At 38.5% G+C, this 23,089-nt stretch overlaps 2 protein-coding genes across 6 annotated transcripts in view; one reads left to right on the forward strand and one right to left on the reverse strand.

The window, feature by feature from the left end:
• Nup37 (nucleoporin 37) overlaps positions 1–16,538 on the reverse strand; it is a 28,309-nt gene extending 11,771 nt beyond the window's left edge. Inside the window, exons 1-4 of one of the 2 annotated variants that reach the window (XM_070037143.1) lie at positions 16,473–16,538; positions 14,610–14,808; positions 7,821–7,945; positions 3,646–3,718 (exon numbers count right to left, since the gene is read on the reverse strand). In XM_070037143.1, coding sequence (XP_069893244.1) covers positions 3,646–3,718; positions 7,821–7,945; positions 14,610–14,768 — 357 coding nt within the window. In that variant the 5' untranslated portion in view covers positions 14,769–14,808; positions 16,473–16,538. Of the gene's footprint in view, positions 1–3,645; positions 3,719–7,820; positions 7,946–14,609; positions 14,830–16,472 lie in introns of both variants that reach the window. The other variant, XM_070037137.1, reaches the window with a different exon arrangement.
• Positions 16,539–16,622: 84 nt separating this feature from the next.
• Positions 16,623–23,089, forward strand: part of Parpbp (PARP1 binding protein) — a 49,365-nt gene continuing 42,898 nt past the window's right edge. For 3 of the 4 annotated variants that reach the window (XM_069991404.1, XM_069991422.1, XM_069991432.1), the window contains exons 1-3: positions 16,629–16,758; positions 17,656–17,797; positions 21,171–21,326. In XM_069991404.1, the coding sequence (XP_069847505.1) occupies positions 21,174–21,326 (153 nt within the window). In that variant the 5' untranslated portion in view covers positions 16,629–16,758; positions 17,656–17,797; positions 21,171–21,173. Of the gene's footprint in view, positions 16,759–17,655; positions 17,798–21,170; positions 21,327–23,089 lie in introns of all 4 variants that reach the window. The other variant, XM_069991414.1, reaches the window with a different exon arrangement.

Raw genomic sequence — 23,089 nt, forward strand, 5'->3', positions numbered from 1 at the left:
GCTTCTCTATACACTCACTACAACCTACAGATAATATAAAATTCACTTTCTTCTGTATTTATTCACTTGTTCAATGTGACTGCTAGCACTGGTGACAGCTGCAGATACAAAAGCAGTCACAATCAACATGACAATCATCTTCTAGCCATAGAAAGAACAAATGGAAAATTGTAAGGTGGAGAACTGTGTCAACAAAAAAGTTTCATTTTGCTAAAATCTTCATAGTTTAAATCCTCAATTGACCTGTCAGTTATCTAAACATCTTTGTTTTTGTGTGTGTGTTGGTTGTTGGGCCTGAACTCTGGGCCTGGGCGCTGTCCTTCAGCTCTTCATCAAGGCTGGCACTCAGCCACAGTGCCACTTCGGCTTTTTTCTGCTATGTGGTGCTGAGGAATCGAACCCAGGACCTCATGCATGCAAGGCAAGCACTCTACCACTGAGACACCTTCCCAGCCCCTAAGCATCTTTTTGTGTATGTGTGCTGGCTTGACCTCAGGGCCTTAATCTCTGATTTAATTTTCTTGCTCCTGGGTGATGCTCTACCACTTGAGACATATCTCCAGTCTAACATTTTGCTGGTTGACTGAAGATAGAGTCTCACAGACTTTTCTGCTCAAGTTGGCTTTCAACTGTGGTCTTCTAAGTTTGCTTCATGAGTAGCAAGGATTATAGGTGAAAGCTAATGGCACCTGCCAGATATTGAATCATCTTAATAGGTATCTTCTCCTGCCCCTAATTCAAATTGGATCTCAGTTCTAAGGTTAATAAAGTGGTTTTGTATCATATCAGTTACTATGTAGACATGTATCACTGAAGCAATTATAAGAATTATATGTAGCATTAATACATTTGGTTATTCACAATATATTCTTAAATTAATCAATAGTGTAATACATAAAGGTGATTATAATTAGCTTATACTATAACTTTACTATTATCTAAATCACTGGAAAGGTTAATGTCATTCTTTGTACATTATTTACTACTCTTTAAAATATTCATATTTTAAATTTATTAGTAGGCAATATCATTCCTGTAAGAAGTAATTTTAACCAATATTAATTACTACATTATAAGAAAACAAATGTAGAAATAATTATAGTAAGTATGATATATTGTTCTCGTGTTTTATTTGAGTTAGTCCAATCAATGCTGATAATCATACAAGGCAGAAGCTCTAATTCTCCTCTTTTCTTTCTTTCTTTCTTTCTTTCTTTCTTTCTTTCTCTTTCTTTCTTTCTTTCTTTCTTTCTTTCTTTCTTTCTTTCTTTCTTTCTTTCTTTCTTTCTTTCTTTCCCCTCTCCCTCTCCCTCTCCCTCTCCCTCTCCCTCTCCCTCTCCCTCTCCCTCTCTCTCTCTCTCTCTCTCTCTCTCTCTCTCTCTCTCTCTCTCTCTCTCTCTCTCTCTCTCTCTCTCTCTCTCTCTCTCTCTCTCTCTCTCTCTCTCTCTCTCTCTCTCTCTCTCTCTCTCTCTCTCTCTCTCTCTCTCTCTCTCGCTGGTTCTGGGGCTTGAACTCAAGGCCTGGGCATTATCTCTGAGTTTTGCTCAAGGCTAACACTCTACCATGTGAGCCACAGTTCCACTTCTGGCTTTTGTGATTAATTGGAGATACAGTCTCATAGATTTCCCTCCCTCCCTCCCTCCCTCCCTCCCTCCCTCCCTCCCTCCCTTCCTTCCTTCCTTCCTTTCTTTCTTTCTTTTTTTGGCCAGTCCTGGGGCTTGTAAACTCAGGGCTTTCACCTGAGCTTCTTTTCCTCAAAGCTAGTACTCTATCATCTGAGCCACAGTGGCACTTCTGGCTTTTTCTGTGTATGTGGTGCTGAGGAATCAAACCCAGGGCTTCATGCATGTGAGGCAAGCACTCTACCACTGAGCCTATTCCCAGCCTCATAGACTTTCTTGCCCAAGGTGGCTACTGACCTCAATCCTCAGATCTCAGACTCTTGAGTTGTTAGTTGTGAACCATCAACACCTGGCAATTATCCTTATTTTTTAAATTGGAAAGAGAACAAAGGGATTGGGTTACTTGACCAGTAAGATCATCATTAAAAAGAAGAGCTGGGCTTTAAATGCTGGGGGTCTAGCTTCTGTGTCTATACTATTACAGACTGTGTTTTGTTATTTTAAAAGTGGACTTTTGTTTTCCAGGGTTTTTTTTTGGGTCCAGTCGTGGGGGCCTCAACTCTGGGCCTGAGTGCTGTCCCTCAGCTCTTCAGTTCAAGGCTAGCCCTTTACCACTTGAGCCACAATGCCACTTCCGGCTTTTTTCTTTTTGCTTATGTGGTGCTGAGGAATCGAACCTAGGGCCTCATGCATGCAAGGCAAACACTCTACCACGGAGCCACATTCCCAGCCCCTTCCAGGTTTTTTGGTGGTACAATTAACATACTATATGTATGTAAAGAGTAAAAGGTGATGCTTTATTTGTGTTAGAACTGGGGCTTGACCTACTGGGCCTTGACATTCTAGCTCACTGGCCAATGACAGGCATTCTACCAGCCTTGCATTTTGCTGGCTATATTTGCAGATGAAATCTCTCAGACTTTTGTGCCCTGGCTGGCTTCAAACTTCATTCTTCTTGTCTCAGCCTCCTGAGTAGCTAGGTTTACAAAATGAGCCACAGATGCCATGACACGATCATGGTGATGCTTTGACATACATATTTGAAGATAATTACTGCAATCAATCAAATTAATATCTTTATCATTTCAACTTTTTCCTTTGTTACTTACCTTGTATACGTGTGTGTTTGTGTGTGTGTGTGTGTGAGAGAGAGAGAGAGAGAGAACTGTTTTAGCAAATTTCAAGTAGTTGATTATCTTGTTATAATTAATAGTACATATTCATACCTTTTATGGGTTTCACTGTGACATTTCTGTTCATGATTATATCATATTTTGACATTCATTTTCTTGATCTGTGAACTTTTTGTTTTTTTTGGGGGGGAGTCTGGTCGTGGGGCCTGAACTCTGGGCCTGGGCATTGTCCCTCAGCTTTTCAGCTCAAGGCGAGCACTCTACCACTTGAGCCACAGCGCCACTTCTGGCCTTTTTTTTTTTTTTTCTACTTATGCAGTGCTGAGGAATCGAACCCAGGGCCTCAAGCATGCAAGGCAAGCGCTGTACCACTGAGCCACCTTCCCAGCCCTGATCTGTGAACTTTATTGTATGTGTATGTGCAGGTCCTGGGTCTTGAACTCAGGCCCTGGGCACAGTCCTTCAGATTTTTCACTCAAGGCTACCACTCTACCACTTGAGCTATAACTCCCCTTCTAGCTCTTTGGTGGTTAGTTGGAAATAAGAATGTCATGGATTTGCCTGTGTGGGCTGGCTTTGATTCTCAGATCTCAGCCTCCTGAGTAGCTAGGAATAAAGGTGAGTCACTAGCTCCTGGTTTATTGTGAACTATTATTTTTCTAATTTGCTGTTCTTAATATTTTATTCAAAAGTGATATAAGACTTAATATTTTCAGTTATTACTAAGAAGCTAGTTATAGCATGTAATAAAGAAAATGAGATCCTAAACTATATACCTTAACTTAATGACTGCAAAGGTAATTTAAGTTGGAATATAATTAAATTAGCAAAAAAGTGAGGCTGTATCTTAAAATACTGAAAAGATTTGTAAATTATACTTGTCAACATACCTTATATTCATTTTTATCTTGAAGATCTGAAGTAAATACTCTAATTTTCATATCAGCAGCTGAAGTACCAAATCTGGAAACAAACAAATAAACCTACTTTTAGCCTTTATAAGCAAATTTTCTCCCTACAATGTAGCTCTCCCTCAAAGTCAACAAAATGCTTTATTATAACTCATAATCATGTATTTGGGGGGCTGAGGAAGGGAAACAGTATTTTAGCTGGGTTTTAAAAAACATATCTAGCTATTAAAGTAATAGGTAAATAAAATATTTTATTTTAGAACACATAAAATTTTAGTATATACTTGATTTAACCTCTTAGATTATAGAAGTTCAGAATTTTATAATAAGACAGTAAGGAATGCCTTATATTGCTCTACCTTTCTCTGAAAAAAAAAAAATTTTTTTTTTATTGGTCGTGGGGTCTGAACTCTGGGCCTGGGTGCTGTCCCTCAGCTTTTCAGCTCAAGTCAAGTGCTCTACCACTTGAGCCACAGTGCCACTTCTGGGTTTTTCTGCTTATGTGGTGCTGAGGAATCAAACCCAGGGCTTCATGCATGCAAGGCAAGCACTCTACCACTGAGCCACCTTCCCAGCTCCTCTCTGAATTTTTTTTTTTAACTTTAGAGGAATTTAACTTATCTTTCAGTAAAACCAGAAAACCTCAGAGCACTGAAAGAGGTAAACAATTTACTCTCCTGCCACCGGAAAAAAAAGCAAGCAGAGATGAAAAGAATAGGAAGGAAGAGAAAGAAAAATGAACACAATCATATGCTAAAGATAAACCCCAAGGAAGTATTCTTTGTAAATGTAGGATAAAGTCAATAGGTCTGGGAAGGTGGCTAAGTGGCAGAGTGTTTGTCTTGCATGCATGAGGCCCTGGGTTCAATTCCTCAGCACCATATAAGCAGAAAAAGCCGGAAGTGGAGCTGTGGTTCAAGTAGTAGAGCATTAACCTTGAGCTGAAGAGCTGAGGGACAGTGCCCAGGCCCAGATTTCAGACTCCACGACTGACCAAAAAAGAAAAAAAAAGATGAAGTTGATGATGTTAAAGATTAAAAAGTTATACCTTTGCCATCTTGGTAGACACTATGTAGTCATGACAAAACTTCTATTTATTTTGAAGTACTCTGAAAGAACTATTAAGTTAAAAAAAAGTTCAGGGTGGTGAATATAGTCATAATATTCAATAGACATATGTGAAAATAGGACCAGAAAATTTGAGGGGAGAGGCTATGCTGGGAGAGATGGGGGATAAAAATGAAAGGGATGGCATTGATAAAGATGCATTGTACTCATAAACTGACACCTTGAATTGAAGCTCCTGTGTACATCTACTGAAGAGATATACATATTTTTTCAGAGCCCACAGTTTACATACTAGTTTAATAATAATTTTGTATATTTACACATAAAATGAGTTAGATACATAAATGGATTATATCTTTATTATAAAAATATATAATTTATTTGAAAATTTACTGTCAGGCTGATCTAAAAATAATCTCTAAACAACCCAAAATGATAAATTTCCAAAAATTTGGTGAGTAGGAGATGGCAACACAATCATAAGCACTGGAAGTTGTGAGTGCAGTATTTATTAGCAGAATATTTAAGTAAGTACTAAAAAAACTAAATTTAAATCCAGTGGTCAAATCATTTTCAAAATATGCTAATGAGGGCTGGGAAGTTGGCTCAGTGGTAGAGCAAGTGCCTTGCATGCCTGAGGCCCTGGGTTCGATTCCTCAGCACCACATAAGCAAAAAGAAAAAAGCCGGAAGTGGCGCTGTGGCTCAAGTGGTAGAGCACTCAAGTGGTAGAGCACTAGCCTTGAGCTGAAAGGCTGAGGGACAGCGCCCAGGCCCAGAGTTCAGGCCCCACGACCAGACCCCCCAAAAAAATATGCTAACGAATACAAAGACTTAGAGGTGAAGGTTCAAGTGGTAGAGTCTCTGCCTAGCAAGTATGAGGATCTGAGTTTAAACTCTAGTCTCAACAAAAAAAAACATAAAGACTTGGTCTTGTTTAGGTCCAGACACTGTGAACATTTCTTTTTTTAATATAAAAGGAAATGCCTGGGTGCCGGTGGCTCACACCTGTAATTCTAGCTATTCAGGAACCTGAGATTTGAGGATCACTGTTCAAAGTCAGCCCGGGCAAGAAAGTCTGTGAGACTCTTATCTCCAATTAACCACCAGAAAACTGGAAGTGGTGCTGTGGCTCAAGTGCTAGAGTGCTAGCCTTAAGCTGATGAGCTCAGGGACAGCACCCAGGACCAGAGTTCAAGACCCATGACTGACAAAAAATAAATAAAATAGGAAATGAACATCATACCAGCTGTTTGCAAGGGTATATGTATGTTAACAGCAGCCAAATAATTCATAATTAAAGCTATTAAATATTAAGTTAGCTAAAACCTGAAAAAACTTCTAAGAACAAAAAGAGTATTTTCAAACTTTGGTATAGGTAGACATTTCTATGAAAACAAAAAGTCCTCACAATTACTGATGATTGAAATGTCAGTGTGTTATCAACTAGAATGGTACTGTTTCTCAAAGAACCCAGTTAAGACTCAGAAACTATGTTCCAGACACAAAATGTAAGTTTTTGATGCTTCAATCTATATTGATTTCTATAATAGGAAAACTAATTTCTGGCCATAGATCAATATAGATTGAAGCATCAAAAACTTACATCCTGGTAGTGAGTGTGTCTTAGGGATAAACAAGGATGGAATATGAAGTTTTCTGGGATGACATAAGGCTACATTAATAGGGAATTATAAAAGTATTTAAATTTGTGGAAACCTAACTGTTCAGTTAAGAAAAGAGAATTTTATTGTATTAAAATTGTCTCTTAGGGAAATAAGAATGGCCAATAGATACATGAAAAAATGGTCAACCTCTCTAGCCATAAAAGAAATGCAAATAAAAACAACATTGAGATACTACCTCCCCCAGTTAGAATGGCTATAATCAAGAAATCTAATAACAACAGATGCTGGAGGGGATGTGACCAGAAGGGAACCCTACTGCATTGCTGGTGGAAGTGTAAATTTGTTCAACCACTTTGGAAAGTAGTATGGAGGTTCCTCAAAAGACTCCACATAGAGCTCCTCTATGACCCAGCAATCCCACTTTTGGGCATTTACCCGAATGATCACAAAGAAGACCATACTAAAGCTACCAAAACAACTAAGTTTATTGCAGCATTATTTACCATAGCTAAGATATGGAGCTAGGATATGTCTGAGACAAGCAGAAAAGGTCAGATAAGATGATGTTAAGTGAAATGAACCCCAAGATAAGGCCACAAGTGGTTTTTTCTTTCTTGCTATTGTTTCTAACATATTTATAAGGTACCACGTGATTTTTTTTTTTGCTTTGTATGTCCCTCCCCCATGGTATTACCCCTGTTTTCACTGTATTTGCTGTTGGTATAATTTGGGGAGTGGAAAGGAAAAAACAAATTGTTTAAATAGGGATACAATGAGATGTACAAGGTGCTATGTCCTATGTCCTATGCTATGTAGTGGGGGGAGTGTATTTGTGGAGATGGGAGGGAAGGGATGGAAGGGGAAAAACAAAGGAGGAGGCAACAATGCTTGATAAGAAATGTACTCATTACCTTGCTCATGTAATTGTAACCCCTCTGTACAGTATTTTCACAATAAAAAACTTATATTTTAAAAAAGTTGTCTCTTAGTTAAACAGCTTTGCCGTGTTTTTTTTTATTGTTGTTTTTGTTTTTGCTTTTGCTGGTCCTGGGGCTTGAACTCATGGCCTGGGTGCCATCCCTGAGCCTCTTTGTACTCAAGGCTACTGCTCTACTACTTAGGCCACAGCATGACTTCTGGCTTTTTCTGAGTAGTTTATTGGCAATAAGTCTCAGACTTTCCTGCCTGGGTTGGCTTTGAACCATGATCCTCAGATCTCAGACTCCTCAGTAGTTAGGTTTACAGTGGTGTGAGCCATCAGCTTTCTAGTTTGGACCAGACACAGTCAAGGCATAACTGCTACGGTTACATATGTAAGTCACAAAGATGATAATGCTAAATCAGTAAACAATAGTAAATGTAAAAAAATCTAAGCATGAAGGAAAAAAGTCCCTACAATTAGACTTGGGATTACTTAACAGACATTAATAAATATTGCACTTGAAACTTTTAAACTTACCTGATTACTGGAGGCAATGAATCGAGTCTTGTCTCTGGACTCCATGCTATGCAATCAACTCTGACTCCATGGTGAAATGTTCGTAATGTTTTATACTGAATTCCTTCAATGTCTGCTTCTTCCTCCTAAGCACACATAGTACATGTTAGGACAAACAATGTAATAGTCCAAATTTCATTATAATGAAGTTCCTGATAAATTTATCAGGAAGTCACATAAATGCATTTGAACCATTTAAAGGTAAATAGATGGTGAGACTGAACTATTTTATCTCCAGGGTTTAGAATAAAGCTCAGCTTGCCTAAGAGGCCATGCTTTGGTCTCTTGCAATATAGGAAAAACAAAAATCAACTCCTACTCTTAAATACCCACAAAGTTGTGTAAGTCTTACCATATAAACCTCTAAGAAAAGCTAAGAATGAGGTATTTGTTATATGAGTAGTAAAAGTAAATAAAAAAACTTTTTTTGGTCTGTTGTGGGGCTTGAACTCTGGGCCTGGGCCCTGTCCCTCAGCTCTTCATCTCAAAGCTACTGCTCTACCACTTGAGCCATAGCACCACTTCCAGTTTTCTGGTGGTTGATTGGAGGTAAGAGTCTCACAGACTTCCCTGCCCAGGCTGGCTTTGAACTGCGCCTCAGCTATCAGGCTCCTGAGTAGCTGGGATTACAGGCATGCGCCACAGGTGTCCGGTAAAAAATAAATGAATTATATAGGCATTATCAGCTGACAACATAATAATATACACTAAGTAAAGTCTTGATTATGTGGAAAGTACTTGGGGGAAGTTCTGCCACAATGAGTTCCAGGCAGCATTTACATATTGCATTATATATGTGTAAGATGTTATGAGTAATTCATCTGTGCTGTACAATCCATGAAATGAATATTCAAAATACTAAGTTAACTATTTCATTCTGAGGGGTATAAATGTCTTAAAGTCATCTTTTCACCAAATTCTATTAAAACACATTCAAGTGTATATAGTTGGAAAAGTGAGGAAAAGTTGAATTTTAAAACAAGCCATCTATCTCTGGCAATGTGAACAATAACCTGAGATGTTCTCCCACTATAAAGATGGGAAAATAAAATTTATTTCAAAGTGGCCATATGTATATAGTAGTCCCAAGCACCTTATAGAAACATAGACATTTCTCTTTGGATGTACAATGTCTACTCATTCTACACAGTGTAACAAAACATCACATTGTACCCTAAAACAATATGCATTTATTTGCCAGGTGCCAGTGGCTCACGCCTGTAATCCTAGGGAGGCTGAGATCTGAGGATTGTAGCTCCAAGCCAGCCCAGGGAGGAACGGCTGTGAAACTCTTATCTAATAAACCACCAGAAAACCGGAAGTGGTACTGTGGCTCAAGTGGTAGTGCTCTAACTTTGAGCTGAAGGACAGAGCTCAGGCCCAAAGCTGAAGACCCATGACCAACAAAAACAATAAAAAACACAAAAAAATGCAATTATTTCAGTAAAACACTAGCAAGTTAATAAATAAAGTGAATAGTTGCTAAAGAAACCCCTCAAAAGATGAAGATATCATATTTGAAATAAAAAATCTTAGATGCAGCTAGATTTATAAAAAAATGATTAAAATTCAACAAAAAATATGATGTAAAGAAAGGTTCTACTATTTGAAGGAGTGAACAGAGGGAAAGAAGAAGTGTCAGTATTTGAAGAGACAGTACAAAGGATTCTCTATATTATATGGAATGCACCAGTAGCCACATTTAGAATATAATAAATCCTCCAGAGCCAAGATAAAAACAAAATCTACAGCTAGAAGCAATATGGTAATTCTTCAGAAAACACACATACAAATATATGGAAATATCAATTTTAGCAGTGAAAGCTAGAAAGTCTTTTCAAAAGAGATTTTCTACCAGTAATAATTACAAAAATCAATAACTGACACCTCAGCAGAAACAGCAAACAATAGGAGGAACTAGTATCTTTAAAATGCTGAAAGTAACTAGAATTGTAGACACAACAAATCTGATTTCTCAAGAATGAGGTTGTATTAAAAATGTTTTCAGAAAAACAAAAGCCAAGACATTATACATTAATAAAGTTTCACTAAATGATTCTTTAGATCCCTTTTGTTATCAAGGGCTGGCAAACTATGGCTCAAGGACCAAATCTATCCTATGGTTTGCTTTATATATAGTTCATGATCTAATAATCTTTTCTACATTTTTAAGTGGTTGTAAAAAAAAAGAGTAATATGTAACAGAGACCTTAAGTGCTTGGCAAAGTCTAAAATATCTATGATATGAGCCATGTGCTGGTGGCTCATGTTTTTAATCATAGCTACTCAAAAGGCTGAGATCTGAGGATAGTAGTTCAAAGCCAGTTCAGGCAGGACAGTTTGTGAGACTCTTATTGACAATTAATCATGAGAAAACTGGAATTGGTACTGTGCCTCAAAGTGGTAGAAATCTAGCCTTAAGCACAAAAGCTCAGGGACAGGGATGAATGTGGCTTAGTGGTAAAGTGCTTGCCTAGCATGCATGAAGCCCTGGGTTCAATTCCTCAGTACCATACAGACAGAAATATCCCGAAGTGGCACTGTGGCTCAAGTGGTAGGGTGCTAGCCTTGAGTAAAAAGAAGCTCAGGGACAGTAGCCAGGCCTTGAGTTCAAGCCCCAGGACTGGCAAAGAAAAATAAATTAAAAAGCTCAAGGTCAGGCCCCAGGCCGAGTTCAAGCCTGACAACAGACAAAAAAAGTCTTTAGTAACACTAAAAAGAGAAATCAGATATAAAACTTTATCAAGGAAGAAAAACCCTAAAGGATGAGGTATGAGAACATGGCAAGAATATGTATATTGACGATGGTTTCCATGTTAGAAAACAAAAAATATCTATAATACCCAACAATATTGGAGTGGATAAGTTGTGGCATGGTCATATATGACATAGTGGCAGGAATAAATGAAATTTAACATCAAGGAATCTCACAAATATAATGTTAAGCAATAGTAATAGAGTATAGATGAACAAAATACAGAATACCATCAGTATAAAGTTTAAAACATAAAACAAAACATATTGGGGGGGTGGGGGGTGGAAGGGAAGGGATGGGAAGGGGAAACAAAGGAGGAGGCTACAATGCTTCATAAGAAATGTACTCATTATCTTGCCCATGTAATTGTAACCCCTCTGTACAGTATTTTCACAATAAAAAAAAAACAATAAAACACAAAACATATTAGTTTAGTGCACCTATACAGGGGCAAGATTACAAAGAAAAACAAGGAATCATAAACGTAAACTACATAGGGATGTCGTTCAGTATAGAGCACTTCTCTTGCATGTACAAAGCCCTGAGTTTGATCTCTAGCACCAAAAGAAAACAAAAAACTTCTCTGACATCAACACAAAATTTCTGACATAGTTTCTTCTTGGGGATGAGAAAGGAAGTCAGTAAGGCAAGTATATACAAGAGTTTTCCAAAGATCTACATGTGTTCCACATTTCTTAGGCTAGACACTGATGAATATAGAGTATACAGGAGTCTGCTCTTTATTACTTTTCTTTCTGCCTTATAGAGATAACATTATTGTTACTATTATTATTTTGCTGATATTGAGGTTTGAACTCAGGGCCTCATGCTTGCTCAGCTTGCTTGGCTGAAACCTTACCACTTGAACCATGCCCCTAGCTGGTTATTTTAGAGATGGAGTCCTCAGACTTTTCTGCCTGAACTGGCTTTGAACTTCAATCCTCAGATCTTAGTTTCCTAAGTAGCTAGGATTACAGATGTGAACCACAGATGCCAGGCTAAAATGCATATTTATAAGTATTAAATATTACAATTAAAAATAAAAATATAATTTTTGTTATTTAAATTGATTTTTGAATTGGGTCTAAAGATTAGAGCAAAAATGTTCATAACAACTTTGCCCAAGGAATTTTCCCTATTAGAAAACTGATTTATCTTTTATAAGAGGTATGGTATTATAAAATTTTCAAGAAAATGGAGGGACAAAAAACAGATGCAGCAATGGTACTCACTAGACAGACACTATGTTGAAAATACACTATACAACTTGTGGGTGGGAACAGGAGGGAAAAACTGGAAGAGAGTGACAGAAGAGGTGACATTGTCCAAAAGAAGTGTATTTACAGGGAAGTGGGGGAGTATAGTTGAGGGTGGGAGGGAAGGGATGGAAGGAGAAAAAGAGGAGGAAACAATGCTTGATAAGAAATGTACTCATTACCTTGCTCATGTAACTGTAACCCCTCTGTACAGTATTGTCACCATAAAAAACTTATTAAAAGAAAAAAAAGAAGTGTACTTATTACTTGACTTATATAACTGTAACCCCTCTATACATCACTTTTATAATAACAGTCAAAAAAACTTCCAAGAAAAAAAATACAAAGCAGGTGAAAGTTGATATATAGTAGAATATCTATCTATGTTGACAGGTTTACCTGAAGGACTGTTCTAAGAATTTACCCTTAATGTAAATGCATGTTACATAATATGTACTCTCATAAAATCCAGTACATATCTTGATTATTCTTTTCTTTTTTTTTTTTGTCGGTAATGGGGTTTGAACTCTGGGCCTGGGCACTGTTCCTGAGCTCTTCAGCATAAGGCTAGTGCTCTACCACTTGGAGCCTCAGTGCACTTCCGGTTTTCTGGTGGTTAATTGGAGATAAGAGTCTCACAACTTTTCTGCCTGGGCTTTGAACCAGGATCCTCAAATCTCAGCCTCCTGAATAGCTAGGATTACAGGTGTGAGCCACCATCACCCATCATGCCTTGACTGTTTTCTAAAACAGACTCTGAAATCCTAACAAGTTGTTTTACAAATACTCCACACATCTTTCTCCATTAATTCAGAAACATTTTGAGAGTAACTTGTGCAGATGAAAAAAATATTGCTACATTTTGTTATTTCTTAATTTTTGTTTTTAACAGCTGCACACATAACACCCAGATATGCCAAGACAGCAATAACTAAAGAATTTTAAAAATAAGTTTAGGCATAGTAATTTAATAGTCTGGGTAACATCTACTTTTTCTACACTTGATAAATCAAATCTTCTAAAGAGCTTTTACATAAAAATAAAAATTATTTTTCTATTCAAACTGAAGTGGTAAAAATTAGGCCCTATATTCTTTTACCCAAATTATATGAAGATTATTGGATGGTCATAGGCATAACAGGTACTACATAGTTTGAGTTTTTATGTATTAGTGTGAAACCTTTTTTTCCTGGCACCACTATCTGCTATTGAGCCAACAAAAAGAGCAGACTGTATGTGTGGTATAGGCAGAGATGAATGCTATTTTGGGTTCAATTTGGGGTGTAGGTATTACTGTATAGACAGGAAATTAAGAGACTTCGGAAAATTTGTCGTAAGAGGAATGATTCTACAAAGCTCCAACAATCTGACGTTGGGGCACAGTCAGGGTGGTGGAAGTGCTATTCAAAGGTTTTTAACTGGTAGGTCTTCTACCACACCCCTTTAAGGCCAAATACAGAACTTCAGTTAGACAAAACTGGAGTTTATCTAGTCTAGTCTGACTCTTCTATCTAATGCTTTCACCAATAGCAGAACAATCTGCAAAAACCATTTCTGATTGCCTTCACTTGGGAAACAGTGTTAAGAGTGTGTAACATTAACCCAAAGACTGGGTCCATGTAAATTCTACTCATTTGCTCTGGAACTCTGTCTCTGGAACCATACAGAGTAAGTTTGATTCAATGAGGGCAAATATCTGTCCATAACTGATCTGTACTAGGTGAACACACACAAAGAAGCAGATTTAGTACCGGTCTTACAGCACTACAAGCAGCAATTGCAAATAGTGATACAAGTAACAAAGTCCTAAGAACCTGTCTCACGTAACACTTTAAAACATTTTAATACTACTCTAAAATTCATTTTCAAATATATTATTTCCTCTGGAAAGAGAGTGTTGATTTATATGGGAGCTCCTAGTAACATGGGGCCTTAAATATTTGCCTTGTTTTTTTTTTTTTCTTGTCTTTTATAGTTAAACCTAATTTGTTGATCTTCTCTCATATATGGTCTAGTTTTCTGTGGGAAAATTTGACATGGACTTACTTAGAAGAATGTTATTTTGATGAATATTTGTAAGTCTGACTATCACAACTGCCTGTATCAACAAAAGCTACAACAAAACAAATCCATAGAGATTATGTGTCACATGACTTCTAGGAACATTACAAATACTAACTTACATTCCTACAAAACTGTATTGAGCATTATTTTCCTCATATTTATAGAAAAGATATTAAATTGTATGGTTAAGAGGTGCATTTAGAACTGTAGACATTTTGGCTCCAGAATTCATGCTCTCACATGCTGGACTGTCTGCTCTGTTAATATGACCTCAAGATTTCGGATATTCTAAACATAAGCTTTAGATGAAAAAAAAAATTGAAAGTAGATTAATAGGAAAGATAAATATGAGACCTGCAATTTTCCTTGGAGATCATTTTTAGTCTCACACTATTTTTTTCCACATATACCAGTGTGCAATTACTCATTGATTTTAATGACTAGAATATTCTATTACTAATCACAAGGCAAAAGAGAAGCTTCAGGCTCTTCTTTTCTACTATCTATGAAAAATTTGCACAAATCACAATCATATATTAATGGTAATGTCTCTGTGTGGGTGTTAATTTCTTTTTTTAAACACAAACTCAATCCAAATATATTTTAGGTTTGTATAGATTTTTCTTAATCAGTGAATTATCTTCATTGCTATTAAGTGGTAGTTTGTAGACTAACCTGGAATGTACACATGCCAACAGCTACATAATTATTGCCACCATATGCAATTAAACTTCCCGAATCACCACTCTCAAAGGGATTAAATTCTACCACATGCACATAATCTTCACAATCCACAGTGTAGGTAGCAGTATTTCTTGCAGCATCTTGCTTCATCTTGTATGTCAAAACTTCAGCAGTTGAATGAATAAAATGCCTTTTGGATAATGTGAGAAAACTGTGGATTACAACACAAATACAATTACAATGGTCAGTGATAGTAGTTTTTATTTTTTTGCCAATCCTGGGGCTTGAACTCAGGGCTTGGTACTGCCCCTGAGCTTCTTTTGCTCAAAGCTAGCAGCATTCTACCACTTGAGCCACAGAGCCACTTCTGGATTTTACTGTTTATGTGGGACTGAGGAATAGAACCCACAGCTTCATGCATGCTAGGCAAGCACTCTACCACTAAGCCACATTCCCAGGTCAGTGATAGTAATTTTTTAAAAAATGAATCAAAACATGGTTGGGAATTGGCAATGTCACATACAGTTCAACAGAAAGTAAAAGGATTTATCAAATGACAGAGGCTTCAAGAAAACAAAAATTAACCTAATTATGAACAGTTTAGTACCTGCTCCACAGCTTTCCCCTTTTCCACATTTGTGACAGCCACAATTGTAACACTGTAAAATTCTGTTTAAAATATATAGCATTTGAAAAATGTAGCTATTTTAACAGAAAATATACTCATATCAAAATTTAACAATATTTACAGAGCATTATTTGTAAATGGCATGTTTGCCATTTTACTGACATTATCACGTTGAATATTTGCACAAATGCGGTACTACTGATAGCACTTAAATATAACAGTAAAGATTTTAAGGTTTTAAGAATTTGTCAAACTTACAAGCAGGATCAGGATCTGAAAATTTGTATGTTGGGCAACGGCGCTACAAAAAAAAAAGCCTTTATCTAGGGATAGTTATGACTCAGGATGAGAAATGGGAGTGCCAACATGTGTGACAAAAAGTTAGTCATGGAAATGGCGCTGTAGCTCAAGTGGTAGAGCGCTCGCCATGAGCTGAAGAGCTGATGGACAGTGCTCAGGCCCAGAGTTCAAGCCCCACGACCGACCAAAAAAAAAGAAAAAAGGTTATTCATAAAACCAGGTACTAGGGGCTGGCAATGTGGCTTAGTGGGTAGAATGCTTGCCTAGCAAGCGTGAAGCCGTAGGCTCGATTCCCCAGTACCACATAAACAGAAAAAGTCGAGAGTGGCGCTGTGGATAGTGCCCAGGCCCAGAGTTCACTAGCTCCAAGCAAAAATGCCAGGCACGAAAACTTCAACTATCCCGTCAAGGCCATCTGTATACGCTGGAAGTTGTATTTCCGTAGAATTAAGAATCTGAGTGGTTTATTATTAACGATTTTACACAAGAGCTGGGCCAAGAATTGGGCTCAAGTACACACACATCACCATGTGGCCCCTGAGTGTCCACTGAGACTCAGAAGGGTCCCGTCTCGGGGGAGCTAGTAACCTTCAGGTGGAAGCATCCCCGAGTGGACACGTGTCCAGCTGACCGGCAGGTGAGGCGGTCACCACTAGCGATTCGAGGTCGGACACTCGGGCGCCAGCCCCTCACTAAACCTGGCGTTATTAACATCCACAAGGCCTCCTGGGCACGGAGGGCCGCCAGGAGCCTCGCCTCGAGCCGACGGCGTCCCTCGGCATCCCGCTCCCATCTCCATGAACCCGAGGTGAACGAGAAGGACGCCCCGAGATAGATACTGGGGCGCGTGGCCTCCGGGAGCGAAGCTGCCAGGCCCTGGGGCGGGGTATGTGTGTGTGTGTGGGGTGTCCAGGTACAATACGCACCGCAGAAGGCCGGAAGTCACCACTGGGCTGTCAGTCTGGGCTGTGAGAAGCCGCGGCGCGCATCCCGGTTCTGTTTCCGGGTCGAAGGGCGAGCGCGGTGATTGGTTCCCGGACCCTCCCGCGAGATTTGAAATGTAAACCGCGGCGACGGAGAGACTTGGGCCCTCCAGCCGCACGTCTGGAGCCTTCCTCAGCGGAGTTGGCTTCTCCCCGGGCATCTTTGAGCCGGGTGAGTCCCGCCAGCCTCTTTCCAGCCTGCCTGCCTCACTGGGAGTGGCGACAAGAGGTAGCTTGTAAAGGTGTTTGGATGGGAGGAAAGTGATATCTGCCTGCCTGGGTTGGTGGTTTGGTGGGAACTTATTGAGTCGGGCATGGGCCTTGAACTCAGAGTCTGCGCGCTGGCCCCGAGCTTTTCTGCTCAATGCTAGCGTTCTGGCCACAGCCCCACTTTCAACGTGGGAACTTTGGGCAGATTTCGTTGGTAGTGTCTGGTGCTGGAGCGGGAAGGTCTTGGCCGATAGGCCGCCGATTGGTTGACGGAGGCCCAGCAAGAGCCTGTGTGAAGACCACTAAATAGGCGTGAAACTAAGGTTCTGTTCTCACGACGTGTGCAGACTCCCATCCCGCAATTTCCCTTTCCTTACTTGATGTTATATCCTCATCCCAAGGAGTATTTAGGACAAAAGTGGAATCCCCTGCTACTTTTTAAAAAAAGTTTTCCCCTTTTTTTTTATTTATTTTTATTTTTTTGCCAGTCCTGGGGCTTGAACTCAGGGCCTGGGTGCGGTCCCTAAGGTTCTTTTGCTCAAGGCTAGTGCTCGACCACTTGAGCCACAGCGCCACTTCTGGATCTTTCTGTGTATGTGGTGCTGAGGAATCGAACCCAGGGCTTCAAGCATGCTAGGCAAGCACTCTACCACTGACCACATTCCCAGTCCCCTCCCCCACCGCCCCCCCACACTTTTTATTTTGTATTTACTGATTGCCTGGCAATATATACTTCTTTCACTAAGATTCTTGCCATTCTATTAGGAACATATCTTCCCTATTATACAGATGAAGAAATTTATGCCCATCAGAGAGATTTCATAACGTCTAATTAGTGAAGGGAAGGGTGCTGGGTGGGGAAAGTGTAGTTCTTAAACTCATCTCACGTTTTCACCAAGTGACAATTTCCTGTCAGCAATTCTTTTCTAGTGCATCTTGGAATCCAGTTTCTAAAAACAAGTGTGTATTACTGCTGTCACCTGTCGTGTTTTGTAAAGTGCTGCTGGCCATTCAGAGCTTGCATATTCAGTGTTTGACTTCTCACATCAGGCTGGAAGGTATGTAGAAAGGATGAGTCGTAGTTCTGTTTTTTATGTGATGATACTTCTACTTGGACAGCCAGATATAAAGCCTATTTTCTAGGTTTATACTAAAGGAGGTATTGGCAGAAATGGGATTATACTCCAGGTTGGAAAACAGTTGCATTGTTTGTGGGCAGCCAGGACCTTACCTAAGAATGTACTTTATATGTTCAAATAGCTGGGAATAGAATGAAGGAACCATATTTTGTGGCATACATGAAAAGTACATGAAAAACCCATTTCAATATTTATTAATAAACTTTGCTAGAACACAACTATGATCATTTGTTTATGTGTTATTCCGGTTACTTTCATACTTTCATAGACTATATGCCTTATATATCTCAAATATTTAGTACTTGTTAAACCTTTCGAAAAGGTCTGATAATTCCTAGATGAGACTCTTGGTTTTCTGTCACAGATAGTAAAGATCCTTCAAATTTAATAACAAAAAAAACCCCAGCATCAACAAACTGATAATGCATGATAATAGCTAATGTGTTTTCTAAATGTATCAGGCACTTCTAAAAGCTTTCCTTATTTTTATGTAACCATTTCCATTTTCACTACAAGGAATCTGAGATAGAAGTGATATAACTTGACCAAGATTTCATAGCTAGTAAGTGGTTAGAATAAAGATTCAGAATGATCTCTTCTAGGTGAACTTTAATTGATAGCAATGTAAACTCATTAATACCTTAAAATACTAACAATAGTCCATTGTTAAAAATTTATTTCAGGCAAAGATTAGGAAGTTGGTGCTTCATTTGTGGTCTTCTACCTTTATGTTTACATTGTATCACAGATTATGTCTGTGACCCAAATCATTGTTTTGTTAATGACATATGCCATTTTTCTTCATTGTACAAAACTCAAATGCCTTGTAAACATCTAGAATTCTGTTTATGCTACATTAAGTAGAAGAAAGAAATAACAGAAGGAATCAGTAAATGGGATGGAAATATATGGGCATGCTGGAAACAGGTAGTTGAAAGAAAAGAAAATAACTTGGCAGGTATGTTGGTAAATTCAGAAAGGAATTGGTTGCCCTGTTGAGGTTTGGGTGTATAAAATATTGGCACTACATCAGATTATTTGAAAAGACTTGCCTGTATCAGGAGAAGTTCTGAAGTATAGAGATTTAGAATCCCAACTTGAAGACTTATGTTTGCTTGGTCATTTACTAACAGAATGACATGGGACATTATTTTCTTTAGATGCAAAATAAGAAGAATAGGGCCACTTCAGTAGGACACTTGTGAAATTTGAAAAGTATGGACACCAAGTAGCCCCTACATGTTAGCTGTTATATTGGATATCAATGGTTATGTAACAAACTTCCTCAAAACTTAGTGGCTGTAGCCAGGTGTTCATGCCTGTAATCCTAGCTACCCAGGAGATTGATATTCTGAGGATCGTAGTTTGAAGCCAGCCTGGGCAGGAAAATCTCTGAGACTCTTATCTCTAAAAAGCCATAAGTAGAGCTGTTGTTCAAGTGGTAGAGTGCTAGCCTTGAGGAGCAAAGTTCAGGTATTGCACCCAGGCCCTGAGTTCATGCCCCAAGACTGACACCAAAAAACAAAACTCCCAAAAAGAAAACAAACAAAAAAAAACCTTACTGGATGTAAAAATAACATTTATTTGTGTATGATTCTGTAGGTCAGCAATTCGGGTTGGACTAGGTCAGATGATTCTTTTCTGTTTTTCTTGCCTGTAATTTGTTCTTGTTGAAGTTTATCTGGCAGGTAGACTAAGGGTACATAGTGTAAGGTAGCCTCCCTCATTCACATGCCTGTGTATTGGTATTCATTGTCACCTGGTGTGCTGTGGTTCTCCTCCCATCTGCTCTTTAGCAGGCTACCTTGGACTTCGTACATCTAGCTCCAAGCAGCAGGAAAGTGAGAATTGAGGCTTCAAGGTTTTGTGTTGGGAAGTCCTCAAGATCACCTCCTAGGATGTGGAAAGAGAGCAATAGAATAGGTTCATCTGACTAATGTGTAATTGATGAATGTGTGAAATAATGATAGTGAAATCCCTTTGTGGAATTAACATAAGCCTAACAAAAAACAACAATGCTGGGTACCAGTAAGTGAGAGAGAGAGAGAGAGAGAGAGAGAGAGAGAGAGAGAGAGAGAGAGAGAGAGAGAGAGAGAGAGAGAGAGAGCCAATGGAGAGAATGGACGGAATGTAAATATGGTTTAAATACTTTACATGAATATATGAAAACATAATGAATCCTGTTGACATTGTTTCAATTATGGGGGAGAAGAGGAATGAGGGAGGAATGATCAGAGGATATTTTATATATGTTTTGAAATACTGGAATGAGACCTCCAATTGTACCACCAATATATGCTAATAAAAACAAATGATATATATTAAAATGACCAGTCCAAATAGGATGACTATAGTACTCAGCAAATAGTTATAGTTATGCCTATGGTTTATTATAGCAAAAAGATACATCAGTAAAGGGAAAAGGCATGTGGAGCAAAGTCTAGGGGGAATAGACACACTCTGGTCACATAGGTCATGTTTAATTTCTTCAGCAACAGGTTATGACCACCTGGGTGAAATGTTGTCTGTCAAGGAAGTGTATTAGAAACTTGGTGCCAGGGTTTTTATTGGGGGCTAAATATACAAGTATGCCCAATGTGGTATGTACCAAAATTCTAGCATAGACTATATTATTTATACCAACAGTTCAGCACATGAGCGGCTTATTGGAAATCTTCCTGAAACTCAAGTTCCTAGACTTTAGCTTAAAGGATGGAAATCATTCCTGCTTGTATTAATTCTTCTGCACAGACTTTGTATGGCCTAGGTTCAGAATTTTCATTATATTATTCTCGTCACGTTCTATTGGTCAAATCAAGTCACAAAACTGGCCCTAGATCAAATGATTGGAAAAATAGACTACTTCTTTTGTGAGAGTGTAGGGATGGGAGGAAATTGGCTTTTTTTTTTTCTTTCAATCACTACAGACACTATCATGTATTCAAATAAATACTTTTAAAATCCAGCTTTAATTAGTGATGTCTGTGTCTATAATTATAAATTTGCAGAATTTGCATGTCTGTTTTGGGTGAATTTTCAAAATTGAAGGTTGGATTTTTGTTATTTCAAAAGATTTGGCTTAAGAAAAATAAAGTAGAGGAAAATATGATTGGGCTGAAATTGTATTATTCTGTTTTCCTAAATTTAATTAAAAACAATCTTGGTAAATATGAAATGACCTCTTCTCCACTACTTGTTTTTCTTTAACTGTGCTGGCTTACACATGTCAAATGTTAATTTCCAATTAAAGTACTTTATCATTGTGTTCTGTTCTGTTCTGTTCTACTTTAAGAGAATGGCTGTGCTTAATCAGACCTCTGTCTTGGATATGATTAAAGAGTTTAGAAGGAATTGGCATGCTCTTTGTAACTCTGAAAGAACTACTTTATGTGGTGCAGACTCCATGCTTTTGGCATTACAGCTTTCCATGGCAGAGAACAACAAACAGGTTAGTAAGACTATATTTAGGCTAACTTTTTTTTTTTTTTTTTAAATCAAATTTTGGTTGCTGCCCATTCGGCTAAAGTTAAGCACAAGTATGTTAACTTTTTTGCAACATTTGCATTCTTACAATATATTATTTTCAAAAATGCCTCTGCATATTATAGTTGCATTTGAAATGACTTGTTTTGAAATTAAATCCTTGGACTGTACAACTGAACATGAATCAGGAACATTTTAGGTTTCATGGCAATTCTTAAGATAAATAATATGATTATTTATTTATTTATTTATTTTTTGTCAGTCATGGGGCTTGAACTCTGGGCCTGGGTGTTGAGTTCCTCAGCTCTTCAGCTCAAGGCTAGCACTCTACCATTTGAGCCACAGTGCAACTTTCAGTTTTCTGGTGGCTTATTGGAGATAAGAGTCTCATGGACTTTCCTGCCCAGGCTGGCTTTGAACTGTGATCCTCAGATCTCAGCCTCCTGAGTAGCTAGGATTACAGGTGTGAGCCACCAGCGCCCAGCAAATAGTATGATTATTAAGGTTTAATCTATTCCTATGTAATAAATATTCCTTTATTCCATAAAAGAAGCTCAAGAAGACAAATGTAATTTTTATTAAAAGATAATCATGAATACTTTTCGTCTAAGGTATGGATTTTTTTTTTTTTTTTTTTTTGCCAGTCCTGGGGTGGAACTCAGGGCCTGGGTACTGTCCCTGAGCTTCTTTTGCTCAAGGCTGGCACTCTACCACTTGAGCCACACAATGCCACTCCTGGCTTTTTCTGTGGTACTGAGGAATTGAACCCAGGTTTTCATGCATGCTAGGCTAGCATTCTACCACTAATCCACAATTCCAACCCTAGAAAGACCTTTTTTTTTTTGGTCGGTCGTGGGGCTTGAACTCTGGGCCTGGGCCCTGTCCCTCAGCTCTTCAGCTCAAGGTGAGCACTCTGTCACTTGAGCTATAGCACCACTTCCGGTTTTCTAGTGGTTTATTGGAGATAAGAGTCTCACAGACTTTCCTGCTCGGCTGGCTTTGAACAGTGATCCTGAGATCTCAGCCTCCTGGAAGGACTTTTTAAAATACAATTTTAAATTTCCAATGTTGGAAGTTTCCATTCTCCTAAAATATACTGATGTGTCTCTTAAAAGAATCCTCATTGTCAGTTTTTTATAGGTTGCTTGGGCTGAGTAAGCTAAGACATTAGAGATGTTTGAGATATTCAGAGTAAGAAACGATAAATGTAGGCTTCAGTGATAAGGAAAAACTTTCTGATTTTAGGTAGATTTTAGATAAAGTAAAAGAAGGATTTAGAAGAGTCATAAAGGAAATTGAAAGTTTATTCAACCTTGTAGTTTGAAGCTGGTAAAGACACTAGAGAAGAGGACTTTTTTTTTTTTTTTGGGTCCGGTCGTGGGGCCTGAACTCTGGGCCTGGGCGCTGTCCCTCAGCTCTTCAGCTCAAGGCTAGCGCTCTACCACTTGAGCCACAGCGCCACTTCCGGCTTTTTCTTTTTGCTTATGTGGTGCTGAGGAATCGAACCCAGGGCCTTGAGCATGCAAGGCAAGCGCTCTACCACTGAGGCACCTTCCCAGCCCGAGAAGAGGACTTTTGAATGGTAGAATTGTTTTTAATGGGTCTTTGTGTTAGAAAATGGATGAATTGTTTTAATCTTCTATGTCAACATTTTTCCAGATTTTTAAATTTTATAGACCAGTAAAATTTCTAATAGACAGATTTCACCATTTTTTTTTTTTTTTTGTC

This window comes from Dipodomys merriami, unplaced genomic scaffold (genome assembly GCF_024711535.1).
Source record: "Dipodomys merriami isolate MVZ:Mamm:240054 unplaced genomic scaffold, mDipMer1.0.p SCAF_10, whole genome shotgun sequence".
Taxonomy (NCBI): Eukaryota; Metazoa; Chordata; class Mammalia; order Rodentia; family Heteromyidae; genus Dipodomys; species Dipodomys merriami.